The sequence below is a fragment of the Hippoglossus stenolepis genome, chromosome 9 (assembly GCF_022539355.2).
Source record: "Hippoglossus stenolepis isolate QCI-W04-F060 chromosome 9, HSTE1.2, whole genome shotgun sequence".
NCBI lineage: Eukaryota > Metazoa > Chordata > Actinopteri > Pleuronectiformes > Pleuronectidae > Hippoglossus > Hippoglossus stenolepis.
In genome coordinates, this window is record NC_061491.1 from 17,782,887 (window position 1) to 17,796,973 (window position 14,087).

At 39.9% G+C, this 14,087-nt stretch overlaps 1 protein-coding gene and 1 long non-coding RNA gene across 6 annotated transcripts in view; one reads left to right on the forward strand and one right to left on the reverse strand.

The window, feature by feature from the left end:
• Window positions 1–14,087, reverse strand: part of ntrk2a (neurotrophic tyrosine kinase, receptor, type 2a) — an 82,443-nt gene that overhangs the window by 14,439 nt on the left and 53,917 nt on the right. For 4 of the 5 annotated variants that reach the window (XM_035165494.2, XM_035165493.2, XM_035165491.2 and 1 more), the window contains 4 exons: window positions 7,389–7,519; window positions 3,081–3,253; window positions 2,811–2,966; window positions 1,932–2,022 (listed from right to left, as the gene is read on the reverse strand). In XM_035165494.2, coding sequence (XP_035021385.1) covers window positions 1,932–2,022; window positions 2,811–2,966; window positions 3,081–3,253; window positions 7,389–7,519 — 551 coding nt within the window. The remainder of the gene's footprint in view (window positions 1–1,931; window positions 2,023–2,810; window positions 2,967–3,080; window positions 3,254–7,388; window positions 7,520–14,087) is intronic. The other variant, XM_035165492.2, reaches the window with a different exon arrangement.
• Window positions 1,903–5,838, forward strand: LOC118114804. The gene is made up of 3 exons (XR_004697492.2): window positions 1,903–2,968; window positions 3,068–3,187; window positions 3,843–5,838. It is a non-coding gene; the product is annotated as an uncharacterized LOC118114804 (long non-coding RNA).

Sequence of the window (14,087 nt, forward strand, 5' to 3'; positions counted from 1 at the left end):
CAAAAGCTACAAGTCAGATTACCATGAAATTTGGTGGAATGAAGTAGTATGGGTGTGGAAAAAACTAAAACTTTGGTGCGGATCCAGGAATTTTTTATAAAGTTTCTTTACAATTATGTCAACATTTGCTTTTGTTTGTCAGATAATCATTCGTGGATCTTGATAAAGAAACTCAGACATATTTAGGATATTTATGAGTGTGCGAAATTGGAAGCAGATTCAAATAAAAAAAACTGTATCGAGTGATTTCATAAGGGGACTATTATCTATTTTCATTGCAAGTAATGATTTATATAAAATTGGACATATGAATGTAAAGAGAAGCCTGTATGCCGGATATAACTTAACTGCTTTCCTGCAAACTAAAAAATATTTTTTCTTATGTAACCTGAAAATATGGCAACAGACACATAAAATGCACCAGTTATTGCCATTTCTGGATTATACATGTATTTAATGCCCTGTTGATCATTGTCTTTCTGAATGTTATTGTTCAAATTATTATTCGCACCAAACAGAGATTTGTCCTGTCGTTAAATGGCTGCTCCCTTCCTGTGTCTCTCGTTCTCCCTCCTCCGACGACAGTGCTCTGTCAGGTCACTCATGTCAGTTTGTCACAGTGGATCAGAGAAAGGGCAGGAAGAATGGACAGTCTCTGTCAATCAATCAGTAGGATTTATTAGATTTTGCCCTTTTGGAAAGGTGACAGATGCTGTGCAGAAGGAAGAAAACACACTCTCAGCCGTCTCTTGTACCCCTGAGTTATCTTGACTCTCAAAGTGGAACTGCTAAATGTCCCTGCACACACACACACACACACACACACACACACACACACACACACACACACACACACACACACACACACACACACACACACACACACACACACACACACACACACACACCCTTTTAGAAATGCAGTCACTTTGCAAAACAACCCTTTGTACATCACCCCTTGACATAAGTGCGTGTGTGTTATATCCCACTAGCACAACACTTCCCGCAATGTGAATAGGTTCATTGTATGCAGAGCTGTGTACTATTATACAATGTGTGTTTTGTGACCTTGCATTGTATATACTGATTATATCAGGCTCACAGTTTGATTGACAACAAAATGTATGATTTAGCAGAACATTTTAGAACTAACCAGACTGTGTACAGTTTGCACACATGTTTGTTTGAAGGTACAATATTTCATACTATTTCATGTTTTATTATTTCTCTGTTTCAAATAAACCATTTTCAGATTTTACACAAATGCAGATCCAGCTTCTTAAATTTGAGTATATTTACACTTTGTGAAAACTATTTGCTAAAATAATCGGTCTCAATTTAATCTTTACAATAATAGGAACATATTGTTTAATATTTTCGAAATCGTTGGAAGTTATTATTTTGAGTCTGATTTGATTGGTTTTTCAGGAACCATCATAACTTTTCTTCTGATTTTATTTTGTAATTATAATTTGATAAAAATGTTTTCATCAGAGAAGCGTATTAAAATGTGCCGGGTCTTGTCATGCAGCTGTGTCATTAGCCGGGTCTCTGGTGAACAGAAGACTCCTAAATTCAAAATTAACACCTCCTGAAAAAAAAAAAAACATCTAAGTATGAATAAATGAAACTGAAAAAAAATTAGATACAACTGGATGTATATTGGCCCTTCGGTGGCAGAACAAGCTGCTGTTAGAAACTGCACCAAACAAAGCTGATTCTGTCTCTCAGTGAAACCAACATGTATGTTTAATTCTGCTGCACTGCACTGGGTTTAATTGTCCCACCATGGCAGGCGGCTTACTGTAACTCGGCCAGGGCCCATCAGTCATGCCCATGCAGAGGGGGAGGGGGGAGGGGTTGGGGAGCAGAGAGGGACCCATGCAGCAGGGAGGAGGGAGGCTGAAAGAAGAAAATATGTCGACACATACACCTACCCTGTAGTAGTCAGTACTGTAGACGTCTCTGGACATGCCGAAGTCCCCGATCTTCACCAGCAGGTTCTCGCCCACCAGGCAGTTCCTGTCGGACACACAGAACAAAACACAGCTGTGAAGAACATGTTGTTGAGTTTAAGTAAAAGACGTTTAACATAATTTGAGACGTGTTACATAGTTGGAGTTACTTCTGGCGCAGTTTTCACACCCTGTAAAAGTTTGGATGTTTGCCTCAAATCCAGTATCCTGTTGCTAATTTGCAAACTTGATGCCGTTGAGTTCAGTGATGAAACTGCACTTTTATTTTGTTGTTTGTCTGTAGCAGCATGTCTCTCACATAGAGTAGAGAAAACATATATTCTGTAAAACAGCAAATATCCGCTTTGGCAATTGACTTGCAACGACAGAATAAAAACAACCAGAGATACAGTGTAAATATTCTCCAATTATTATAATCTATAATGAAAATAACAAAAGTTTTACTGAAGTACTGAAAGCTTCCATTTTTGTTCTCTTTATATTTATAGATATTTACAAATACTTGCCAATGAATTTACTATTTATGTCCTTATAAGTGACTGAATTTGTATTTTTAGACATCTCACGGACAATCGAGGTAAACGCAATTAATTAACAGTTATTTCTATTTTACTGCAAGTGTAAGATACAGGGGCAATTTATACATCTGGGTTAATTTACCAAAATACGATGATTACATACATGAACATATTTTACATTTAAATCTACTTGCGTGATTCCCCCACATCTACCTCATTCTAAGTCCTTCGAGCTTCCGATTGGTTAGTTCTGCCACATGTGACTCCGAACGATAAAATGTTGCCATTCAAATACACACACGAGAACAGGACAAACCTGGTGGCCAGGTCGCGATGCACAAAGTGCTGAGATGCCAGGTAGACCATGCCGGATGCTATCTGCTGGGCGATGTGCAGCATCTGAGACTGGGTCAGCTCCACAGGTCTGGTGGTCTGACCCTCCGACATCAGAACTGCGTCCGGACCGTGAGCCCTGTGAGTTAGTGACGAAGTAAAGCTTTTAAAATTGGAAATTAAAGAGAGGGAATTTCTACTGTATAATTGACTTTGATTCGTCATTTTTCTGTAATGAAGGAAAGAGCCATGCCTGAGGAACTTGTTGAGGTCTCCGTGCTTCATGTACTCGAACACCATGATGAGAGGGTCGCTCTCCACGCAGACGCCGTAAAAAGTGACGATGTGTTCGTGTTGAAGGTTCGTCAGGAGCTCAGCTTCACGGTGGAAATCCTTCCTGGCATTTTCACTGGCTTCTTTAAGTGTCTGCACACACAAAGGGACATTTTAATAAACCCGACAAATGAAATACTCTCACATTATTCCACGTACACTATTGCCAATTAGTCATTTTCACAGTGGACACGGTCTGCTCCAGTTTATTTGGCTGATGTCCATCATGAAAAAAAGCTCTTGCTTGTAAAGGGTGAGTTACAGCAACACGGCACACACATTGTGAAATTACTGGCACTGAGCGAGGATTGATTCAATGACAGAGCAGGAAAACTGGAGACATTTTATATTAATGTAAGCCATTACAAAGTACAACACTGTTGTACAACACTTCATTATATTCCCTGGTTCCCTCTGAAACTAATCTCCTTTCCATGAATCAGGAAATCTGTTGGGCAGGCGTCTGTGACAAAGGTGCAAAAAGAGTGTGTGTAAAAAAGAAAGAGAAAGGCAGTTGCAGGAAATGAAAGTGATACAGGTTCTGTATTCATTTCACATCTAAAGAAGAGAAATATAGAAAAGTCCTCCTGTCCTATACATGAATAATTGATTGTCTTCCTACAGTGTATGACATGGATATATGTTCACTCTCTACCTTGTGCGTGTGTCTGTGAACTAACAGTGCAGATGGAAGCTCCTGTTACGAACACGGGTCTAAAGGACAAGGAGAAGTCACCCAGAGAGCTCACGGAGAAGGAAGTGACCCGTGACCCTTCATCCAGAACGCTGAGATGCCAGAAAATGAGACAGACTGTGACTCCACTCCGCATATTCTCAGCCAATCGCGAAACCGAGGCTCGATCATGTACATTACAGGGCTGTAAGAGGATACAGCACCATAACAACAGTGGATTATTACAGTATAGATACTGTATGGACAATGCTCCAATCTCAGCTGGAAATGTGATATCGCACATGTGTGGGAAATCATGGTTGACTTTCTGTTGATGTGTTCTCAAAGTGAGCGAACCTTCAGTTATCAAACCTCACAGTTCCACTAAATACCAAACTGAGCAGGAGGAAGAGTAATGATAATGTGATTAATAGCTTAATTAATTAATGGTTAGTAAATAATTTACTCATCACCATTAAAAAAACACATGGTGGATATCGCTGGTATTTCATCACAATGCAATTATTGATGTTGGTAATATCAATATTCATGAATTAATAAACATTAATATATACTTGTTGGCCTCTAATTGCCCAAGAAGCCAGCAAACCTGCAGTTTGGAGGAATCTTCTTGAAGAAAGGTAGAGGGACAGGATAATAATAAAAAACTATACAAAGTGCTGATAAACACCACACTCAACCTGGCAACCCACACTTTGTTATTATAACAGTTTATAATTGATCTATAAATTAATTAACTATTGATAAAGCAAATAACAACTTTCTAAAAGTGTGATGCATTTAAAAAAGTGGCACTAAAAGGCTTCAGGGACACTTTAGAACATAAACACTGACAGAGGTCTGTTTGAAGTTCACCTAGTTTGCCTCTCCATGGAAAAACTAAATCTGGAATCAAATTTTTGATTTTAAAAGGGGAAAAAAAACACTTTCTTTCTCGACAAAGACGTGAACTGCACCACTGAGCCCCGATCAGCCGGCTGAAAAAACATTAATCACCGCGCTAAGTGAAACATATTAAAAGTTGAGTTCAGAACGCTACAACAGAGACTTTGCCGTGCGTCAGAAACCTCAACGTATCAACTGTCACGCTCTCACTGTCTGAACTCAGTGTGGCGTTAAGTCTCGAGCCAAAAGCCGTATTTTTTGCAGCGTTAGTTATCCGGTCTGTGCACATTCAGGTCCCTGGACAAATAACAAGCAATCAACAACCTCTAGCTTGGGACTGTAGTGATTCCCATTTACATGTGCAACATTATGGAAAATGGAAAGTGTTCATGATTGATTGCATGCGAGTGTGTGAGTGTCTATAGACGTGAGTGTGTGTGCATATGCATATTTCTACGTATATAAGCACGTGTTATGGTGTTGCCTGTGATCGATGGCAGCTCAGCGTATTGTAGTAAAACTTGCCTCTGTATTATGGATGACTGGTTGATTGATAGCCGACTCTAAAACCAGGAGCATTAAGCTCTATTAGCGAGTGCAGGTTATTGTAATGTGGTGCAGAAGGCCGAACATGTTTCGATAATGTAGCACGCATGACAGAGTGTAACATAAGTCCAGTATGTACACTTCATTATTGATGTAGTGTCCATCTAAAGAAAAAACTGCCTTTTTGTCACTGAAGCAGTCGTAACGAAGACTTAGTTTCATTGCTCACATTTTGAAGAAAAAAGCTTTCTCAATAAACCAAAATGCTGTTTGGATATCATGTAGGGCTCATGTTTAACTAACTTGTTCATTTCTCAAAAAAGACTGAAGAGAAACATTGTAAAATATCTGCAAAAAGAAAAAGCACAGACCAAAAACAACCATACAGGGACACAACTTGACCTCAAACAGTTATAAAATGATTTGCGTCATCTGTGCCTCTTTCAGTCTGGGGGGAATTAATCTGCCCATGACCAGGTTGTAATTTTTTATTGTAGTTTTTAGTTCCAGAAACAGTGTCTCAGTTATTTTTGGATTATGTGAACTACTTTCAACCCCCAATCCTGAAAATCCTTGAAAGTCTGTTGGAAATTAAATGTTTACAGCAGCTTAAATAACAATTTGGCTTCTTGGATGGAGCAACAAGGGGTAGGAAAAGGAAAGCGTCAGAAGAGAAATGGTGAGTCATGCCAAACGACAATGAGACGAGGATGAAAAGAGCAGAAAGAGTGAGTCGTACACTCAGTGAGCAGGTGGTGCATTAGCTGATTGAACAAAAATGATGAATTGAGAGACTTAAATCAATGACGTGAGACTAATGACTCAATGATTCATCTACTGTACATCATGTCTATATACGGCTGTACCTGTGCTAGTCTCAGGGTAAGTAATGTGCTGATTATAGAACATTTTACCTGGCCTGACTTCAACATCCAGACCCTTGTTCTACAACCAAGAACTCTGCTTCTGAGGATTTTCAGGTGCATTTTTTACAAAGTGCCCAGACTGAGCTGAAGCTAAGGTGGCATCAAACATCGCGCGGCCGGCGAGCGGTTTAGAGCTAAGCTGGAAAGAAAACAGGAGGTGTTGGAAGAGAGAAGAAAGTGGAGGATTTGAGAGGAGGAAGGTGCCAGGATGAAGTGAGAGTCGGGAAAAAGCCAGGTGAAAGAGAGAGTTTGAGAGTGGAGGACAGAGGACAGAGGAAGTGTGTGTTTGTGTGTGTGTGTGTGTGTGTAGGAGGGAATAAAAGAAGACAGAGGGAGAAGGAAGGAAGGGTGAGGTGGGGGTCTCTCACAGGTCATGTATTGTTAATGAGAAGTTCTTCACCAATCAGATCCTGTTTCACCGCAGACCAGCAGAGAAAGCCTACTTGATGGTGAGATGGATGGATGATATATGTGATGGGAGGATGCTCCCTGGGAAACCGTTCAATTTGAGCCCCGGAAGTCGGTGGTTTGAGTGTAATTCCACCTTTCGCTTACTCAGAAACTCTGGAAAGGAGCGGCTTTCTATGTCTACATTACAGACATTGGCCGAACATACAGCAAGATTATCTGCTGCAATATTCGATACGTCAAATGTATTCTAGGTATCGGATCGAATTGAAAAATACTGTAGAGAGAAGGCAACAAATTCACCTTCAATAACATCATAATGTGATTTATTTTGGTGCCACCGATCATTCTGCAGGAGCAGGGATTTTAAAAATGTCTCGTCTTCTTTGTAAAGCAGACTAGATGATATTTTATTTCACTTTATTAAAAACAAAGATTTTGTTTTGTTTTTTAAGTGACTAGTTGAAAATAGTTTTTTTCCACAATCCCCACAGTCAATCACACAGTAATCTCATATGTTAAGGATAATAAGGAAACTGTTTAGATGAACACTGGAGCTGTCATACCCTCCAGTTAAAACAATGATTGGCCAGCTGACCTACTCTAATGTGATTGGTTAACTTCCTTCAAAAACATGTTGGCTTCCACGATTGGGCTTTTTAACTTTGCATTACCTTTACAAACATAAAAACCTAAATGAGACATAGAGGGAAGAGAAACAGAAAAAGCACCATATGTATTCTTTAAAAAAAATAGACTTCCTGATTACCTTGACAGCCACCAGTATCTTCTCCTGGTCAGGTGAGAGGTTGTAACACTCGGCCAGGAAGACCTTTCCGAAGGCTCCCTCTCCCAGCTCCCTCTTCAGCACAATGTTGTGTCTCTTAATATGCTGGACGACTGTTGAACAAGGAGACACAGAGAAAGGAAAACGTGAATTTCTTTTTTTTTTATTTTGACCATTTTGGATCAGAAATACTGCAAAATTTTAATCAACTGAGGTCACAATGACATATATCTGAAAAATGCCTGATGTTGTGGCATAATGTAAGAATTTAGCTATTAAACTTTGATCATACATCATTTTAAATTCAAGCCATTCAATTCATAAATATGGTAATTAATGGATATGGTAAATTTATAGAATAAGATTTTAACAAATAAAAAAAAATACAACACAATTATTAGTGATTTAACTGAAGCAAATGTTAAGAACCTTGTCAAAATAATATTATTACTTCTAGCTCCTCACTAAACATGAATGAATACTGTATCTTCAATATAAACCTTCTATAGCTTTTATTATTGGCTGCTGCAGTGCTGAACTAACGTGACTGTCCTTATTCCAATTATACAGTTAGGTAGAGGACATATTGATAAACCACTGAAGTGTAATTGGATTGATATATATTGTATTTTCTGTAAAACACTATTGGTCCCAAGCTTCAGTGTATTCCCCACCCAGTGCGGTACCCTGGTACCCAACAGTTACACATTTATTTGTCCTTTTCTCTAAATTGTTACTCCTGTATTCCATGTGTACAATATGTTGTACCACTCCATTGTATAATTTCATATTTTGTCAAATTACTTCAATTTGTTGGTTAAATTGGCAGTGGGAAGATTAGGATATTTTTTCTGCTGCATATTGTTCATCATTTATAGACTAATTTCATCCAGATTGTACTGTAATTTTAATATTAAAAACGTGTTTCTTTGTCTGTTTCATGTTCGTAATCTCCTCCTGCCTCCTGCTCACCCACAGTTGGATCAAAGTCGACAAACCTGCTCTCTGTTGCTAAGTAACTCGCAACTCCATGCCAGTTGATTTTTTGAGAAAATTTGGCATCTCACCATGGTGATGATTTAAGCTTTTTTATTGTAGAATGATTAACAGCGTGGCGTCCCCTCTATAACCAAGCTCGAGGCTGCATGTCTTTCTGAATGTGAGCCACATGTACAGCTGTCTGCATGCAAGGAAACTCGTAATATCCCACATGCACTTGAGTACTTCTTGAACACACACACACACACACACACACACACACACACACACACACATAGTGAGAGGGAGGACAACAAGATCGGAGATTTATCTGTGATGTGATTAAGAGGTGCATTTGAAGAAAAGCTGTCCACTCAGAATATCACATTAAAGCCCAGCTAGACTCTCAGAAGCTACATCGATCTACACTGTTAGCTACTGAGGTCCACCAAAACCTAATAATGTACAGACAGGGCAAAACGAGAGAGAGAGCGTAAGTGAGAGAGAGAAACGCTACGTCACTGGTCTACATCCGATTTTGTAAAGCATCTCATTTTCAGAGTAAGATTGTGCAGGAGGGAAACACCCACCATGCAGCATGTGTGCGTCAACATGTGCGCCTCAGCTCTGTGGACTTGGACACTAAACAGTACGTCAGCCGTGCCATGCCAACATATTAGCTTTCTGTTTTTCTAATATGGTTTGTGAAATGCTTTGTTTTTGTTTGACTTCTCGTGGTGGATGTTGAGCTCAAACAAGGCTTTGATATGGAAGATCAAAGTTCTCATCCTTGTGTTGTGTGGTTGAGTTCAGGAAACAAAAGCCCAGTGATCAAAGTTGAGGAGAAGTCTTGGGAATTATTTGAAAGCAGACACTTAGTCTCTTCCTCACTCCATCCACAAGTGTCTTGAATAACGTCCAAAGTGCTGAGTACTGGCTTCATGTTTTTACTGGCTAATGGCTCCGTCCTAACAAGCTGCTGCTACCTCACTGGTTTGGAACATAGACTAGGTGGACAATGCGCCTCCACCTCCTGACGATGCAGAAATAAGGCTGAAATAACCCAGATATGAACGCTGCCGTCTTGTGCATTTGGAGCCAGTCAGACCGATCGTGAGCTAGTCTCAGCTGTCAATCATGATGTTTCAGCCTAATAGCATCAAATAACTAATTTAACTCAAACTTATCAAAAACATGAACAGTTGGACATAAATCAGAGTGGTTACTATGAGAAAAAGGTATTTAACGAGTACTTTGACTTTTTAGTTTGGTCCATGTCTCATCTGACATGGAGGAGGCAGAATTTAGGACAACTTGTCCATGTTTATGTAAAGTCTATAGTTTCGAAAAGTTAAGACCAATTACATATTTACATCCATACATTTGTTGTATGTGAAATGACAACACAACAGCATTTTCACTTCTGTTCAATGTGCTCACAGTGCATCCCCGACCGTCCTCAATGTGTCTTAGGTGGATTTCAACCTGAACTGTCATCCTACTGCAATCCAATCACCCAAAAAGCATTTCATGACATTGTTCATTTGGGCAAATGTAGTGAAACGTCTGTATTTACATTTATCAGCTGTTGCTCGTGACATGAAGTCGTCAGTAGAGAAACAACGGAGGCAGGACACGGAACAATCACAACTCCCCGAGCAGAAGCAGCACACAATAAACCCACATCCCCACAAGACAACAACCCACCATTTAACCAGCTAATTACCTCACCACACTATTTCTTACTGCGGTTCTGTTATAAGCACTCACCCATAAAAACGCCTCGCACCACTTCTCCCTAATTAACATCCCCCAAACAGCAAATAAATTGATGTGTGCAGACCAATGATCCCTCTGTTGCTTTATCTTTTACTCCTCTGGCAGGAAGTTTTGGTGTTGGCTCACATCACGTCATGCTTCTTTTAAAATTCACTTTTTAATCTTATATTTATGTGTTTTTGCCACAAATGTTGCATTTATATAAGCAGGAATTTTAAATCGTTGCATATGGTAATCAACATCATTCAAAATTGGGCATTTTTCATGGTGTTATATTTCTCATGAATCCGGCTTCCTGCTGTCTGCCTTTGTCGATGTCACATTCCTCCTTCCATCCTGCTTTCATTATTAAACTGTATCTCTGTGTGCAGTGCTACACATCCCGCTCTTCTCCTCAATCAGTATCCTTAATTAAGATCTACAGAAATATTATTCCCCCATTTACCAAACTTTGTACTCTTATTCTCTGATGTTTTTCCTAATTAGCACCCGTTTTCCATGCTTATCGTATTCGCTCATTTTCCCTCATTTAGCATCCCTCCATCCAGCCTCATTATCTTACTCTCACTTTCCATATTTAGTATCCCTCTGTTCCATCATTCATTTCTCCCTTTTGCCATTCCCCTCTGCTGCTAAACCTATCACTTTTTAATCAACATCCTCTTGTTACCCAGGCTCTCTGGTACAGGAGTCCTATTCAGCCCTCACATTAAACTGATAAAGATTAGTTTGTCTGACTAAGTCCTTACTGACTTCGTCCTAAACAGGATTCAAATTCTGTAAAAAAAGAGGAGACTCGTCCAGAAGCTGTCTTCTTTCCAAAGTCTGCCTTACTACCCTTTCAGCAGAACCTTCATCTGTCTATTTGTTAGAGTACTAACAGAGGCACAGTGGGTAACAACAGCGTCCATGTAAAAACAGTTGTTTTAGTTGCAGGATCTCTTTCTCTGGACTTGTTGACCACCTATGATGACCAGAGCAGACGGTTCAACCTTGACCTTCCCATTGCATTTGCTCCTTGAACTGCTGAGGATGAGCCTCAGTCTAACAGGAGGATCTTTAGCCACCATTCCAACCAGGCCAGGTCGACTCACGCTCCTGAGCTGGAAGCAGCACCCTCTCTTGTGTCTTGTCACCACTTGACAGCTACACCATGGTGCCTCTTCCTGGTGGTTCTTAATTATATCTTTATTTTAGGATCGTTGATTCTGTTTCAGGTTCCCTTGCACTTCTAGCTATAGGCTTGCCCACTGGTTGTACCGAGGTATTACCAGCACATCTTTGGGACTAGAGGCGCGCGTGTCTGCGGCCTGTGAGGGCTCTTAGTCGCGTCAATATCCTTCACCAGGCCAATTCTCAGGGGGACATCTCCCTCTCTCCGGATCAGGCATTGCTGGAACTTTTCACAGGTCTGGGTCACAGACGTCTGTTGGAGTTGGCCGGCTCCTGCAGACGGTCTCTCCGGATGCTAAGCCAGAGCCCCGCTGGTTCTTTGTTGTTTGTCAGTCGCTGCTGCCACAGGAGGTCTGTGGATGAGCCCAGAGGACCCTGCTCTGGTCCCTCTTCTTTGTCGTTGATTTGTGCAGTTTGGCACAATGTACCCTGATTTTTATAGGACCTCTCTCGATGTTACCTCTGAGTCTGGCTGGGCTGGGTATGGCAAGATTAGGCTATGTCACCCCAATTTGGCTAATTCTGGAAAGTTTTTGGACTTGATCTGTTTCTGTCTGGTAACTTTGGCCATAGAAGGGCATGAACTCCCTTTTTTTTTTTAAATACAACCACTTGTCTGTATCCACTAAAGCCTTTCTGATACTTAGTACCATACTCCCACTTTCCTTTTTATCCACAAACCTATATCTTCTTTTCATACACAGTAGTTTATCAAACACATTGGAGATTACCCTGGATTATTTACCATTTAGTAATCAATAATACTACATTTACTCATAATCATTTCAATACTGTGTTCTTGATCATACCGTACATTCTCATTATTAGACATTGATTTATACTGTTATTTATACTCCTATTATTTCTTTTTAGCTTCTTAAAAGATCTTTCTATCTTAGTGGTTGTCGATCCCTTATTGTTGATGACATCTCAGGTATTGATGACATGGTGCTGTAATAATCAACAAGCTGCTCGGCAGTTTTCTCCTTTTTCCACATCCACTGCTGCTTGTTTCCAGTTATGGAATGGGCTTCTCTGTAGGGCCTCTTTACTTATGTAGACATCTCTCTGTGGACTAATTAGATTTAGATATGGCCTTATCCAAGTACGAGGCCTTGTGCACTTACATCAACGTCCGTTTCTTTGGGTTTGTTTATGCTCGAACCATTTAAACCCAGGAATGATTTTTCCACGAGTCTGTTGCTCTGTCCGTCTTTTTCCATCACTTGTTTATGACAGCGCCTACAACGTTAGCATCAAGAGGAATAATATTTTCCATCAACCACCTCCTCTCCCGCCTATTTCCATCTGTCCTTTTCCTACATCCTCCGGTCTCACCACGTCTCCCTACAGAGACACCTCTCACACCTATCCCTCTTAATCAACATCTTATAAACAGCCAAAGAAATGAATGTCTCGGGTCATAATTATTCCCTGTTTGCCATCTGCCTCTCCTTCCTTTCCTCCTTCTCTCCTCATCTCTGCCCCAAATCTTTCCACAACCGTGGATCCTGACATAAAACGGCTTCAACAACTTGGAAATTTAACCCAACAATGTGATCGGTAAATGTTCGACAAATGCTTTGAAAATAGAACCGACAGGGACTTCAACTAATCAAATGCTTCTAATGTTTTACTACATTTTTCCTTTTTTCGCCACACCTCCTTTTAGTCAACCACTCTGCACCCTCCCATCAGAAGGTGTAGCTTGTCATAACCTCAATTTTCATAAGCTAAGTATGTGTTTGTGTGTGTGTGTGCGTGTGTGCATGTGTCTGCATGTCCGCGTGAAAGGGTGTTTTCAAATGCTGAACACACATGTTGACTTGTGAATAACATTTTCCAGAACAATGTTAATCCTCATTCCCTAGATACAATGAAATACAAACCCCAGAAAATCTGCTGAGATGTGAGGGTGGAAAAATTTAGAGATACTGTTGATGAAGGCAAAGAGGAAGGTGTACCATAACAAGGAGAAAGAAAAAAAAAACCATTCCTTCAGTTCAGGGCTGACTGAGGTCAAGTATTTTTTTTTAAGTAATTCTACAATATTTAGACTCAGTTAGTGCAAATTTGACTTGCTAACGGAATAGGAATGGACATTTTCTGGAAATATTATAGTAATATTTAGGATTTATAACACTCTCATGTAAATATTACTGGAAGATTTACCATGAAGACACCACTTTGTGTCAGTCTCTACATCTAACTCTTGGGAAGAAAGCAAATAAGCATATTTTCAAAGTGTCAAACTACTTCTTTAACATATTTGAATTTAGCATGTAACCATTATGTTGGAAAATAAAATTTATATGGCTGTGGGTCTGGAGGTGCAGCGGGTTTTCCACTAACTAGAGGGTTTGACATTCGATTCCCAGTTCCTCCAGTTTGCATGTCAAATTGTTCTATGGCAAGACACTGAAATCCAAATTACCCCTGAAGTCTGCGCCGGCAGTTTGTGACTGTGAGTTGTAGACAATTGGTGGATATAGAAACGCTGTATGAATGTGTGTGAGTGGAAAGTGCAACGTGAAATGCCTTTAAGCAGTTGTTAAGACAAAAAGCTTTTCAAATGCAGTCCATTTACAGTACCTTGTTAGAATATCTAAATCCTTTGTTAGTAAGTTTTCTAGACAGAAGTGTGTAACCTGATTAGGAAATTGACATATTCTTGTTTTATTGTCTTATTTTTTTCCTTTGAGGCTTGTTCCTAAGAGTGTTCCAAGTTGGATTCACTAACCTCTAATGTAA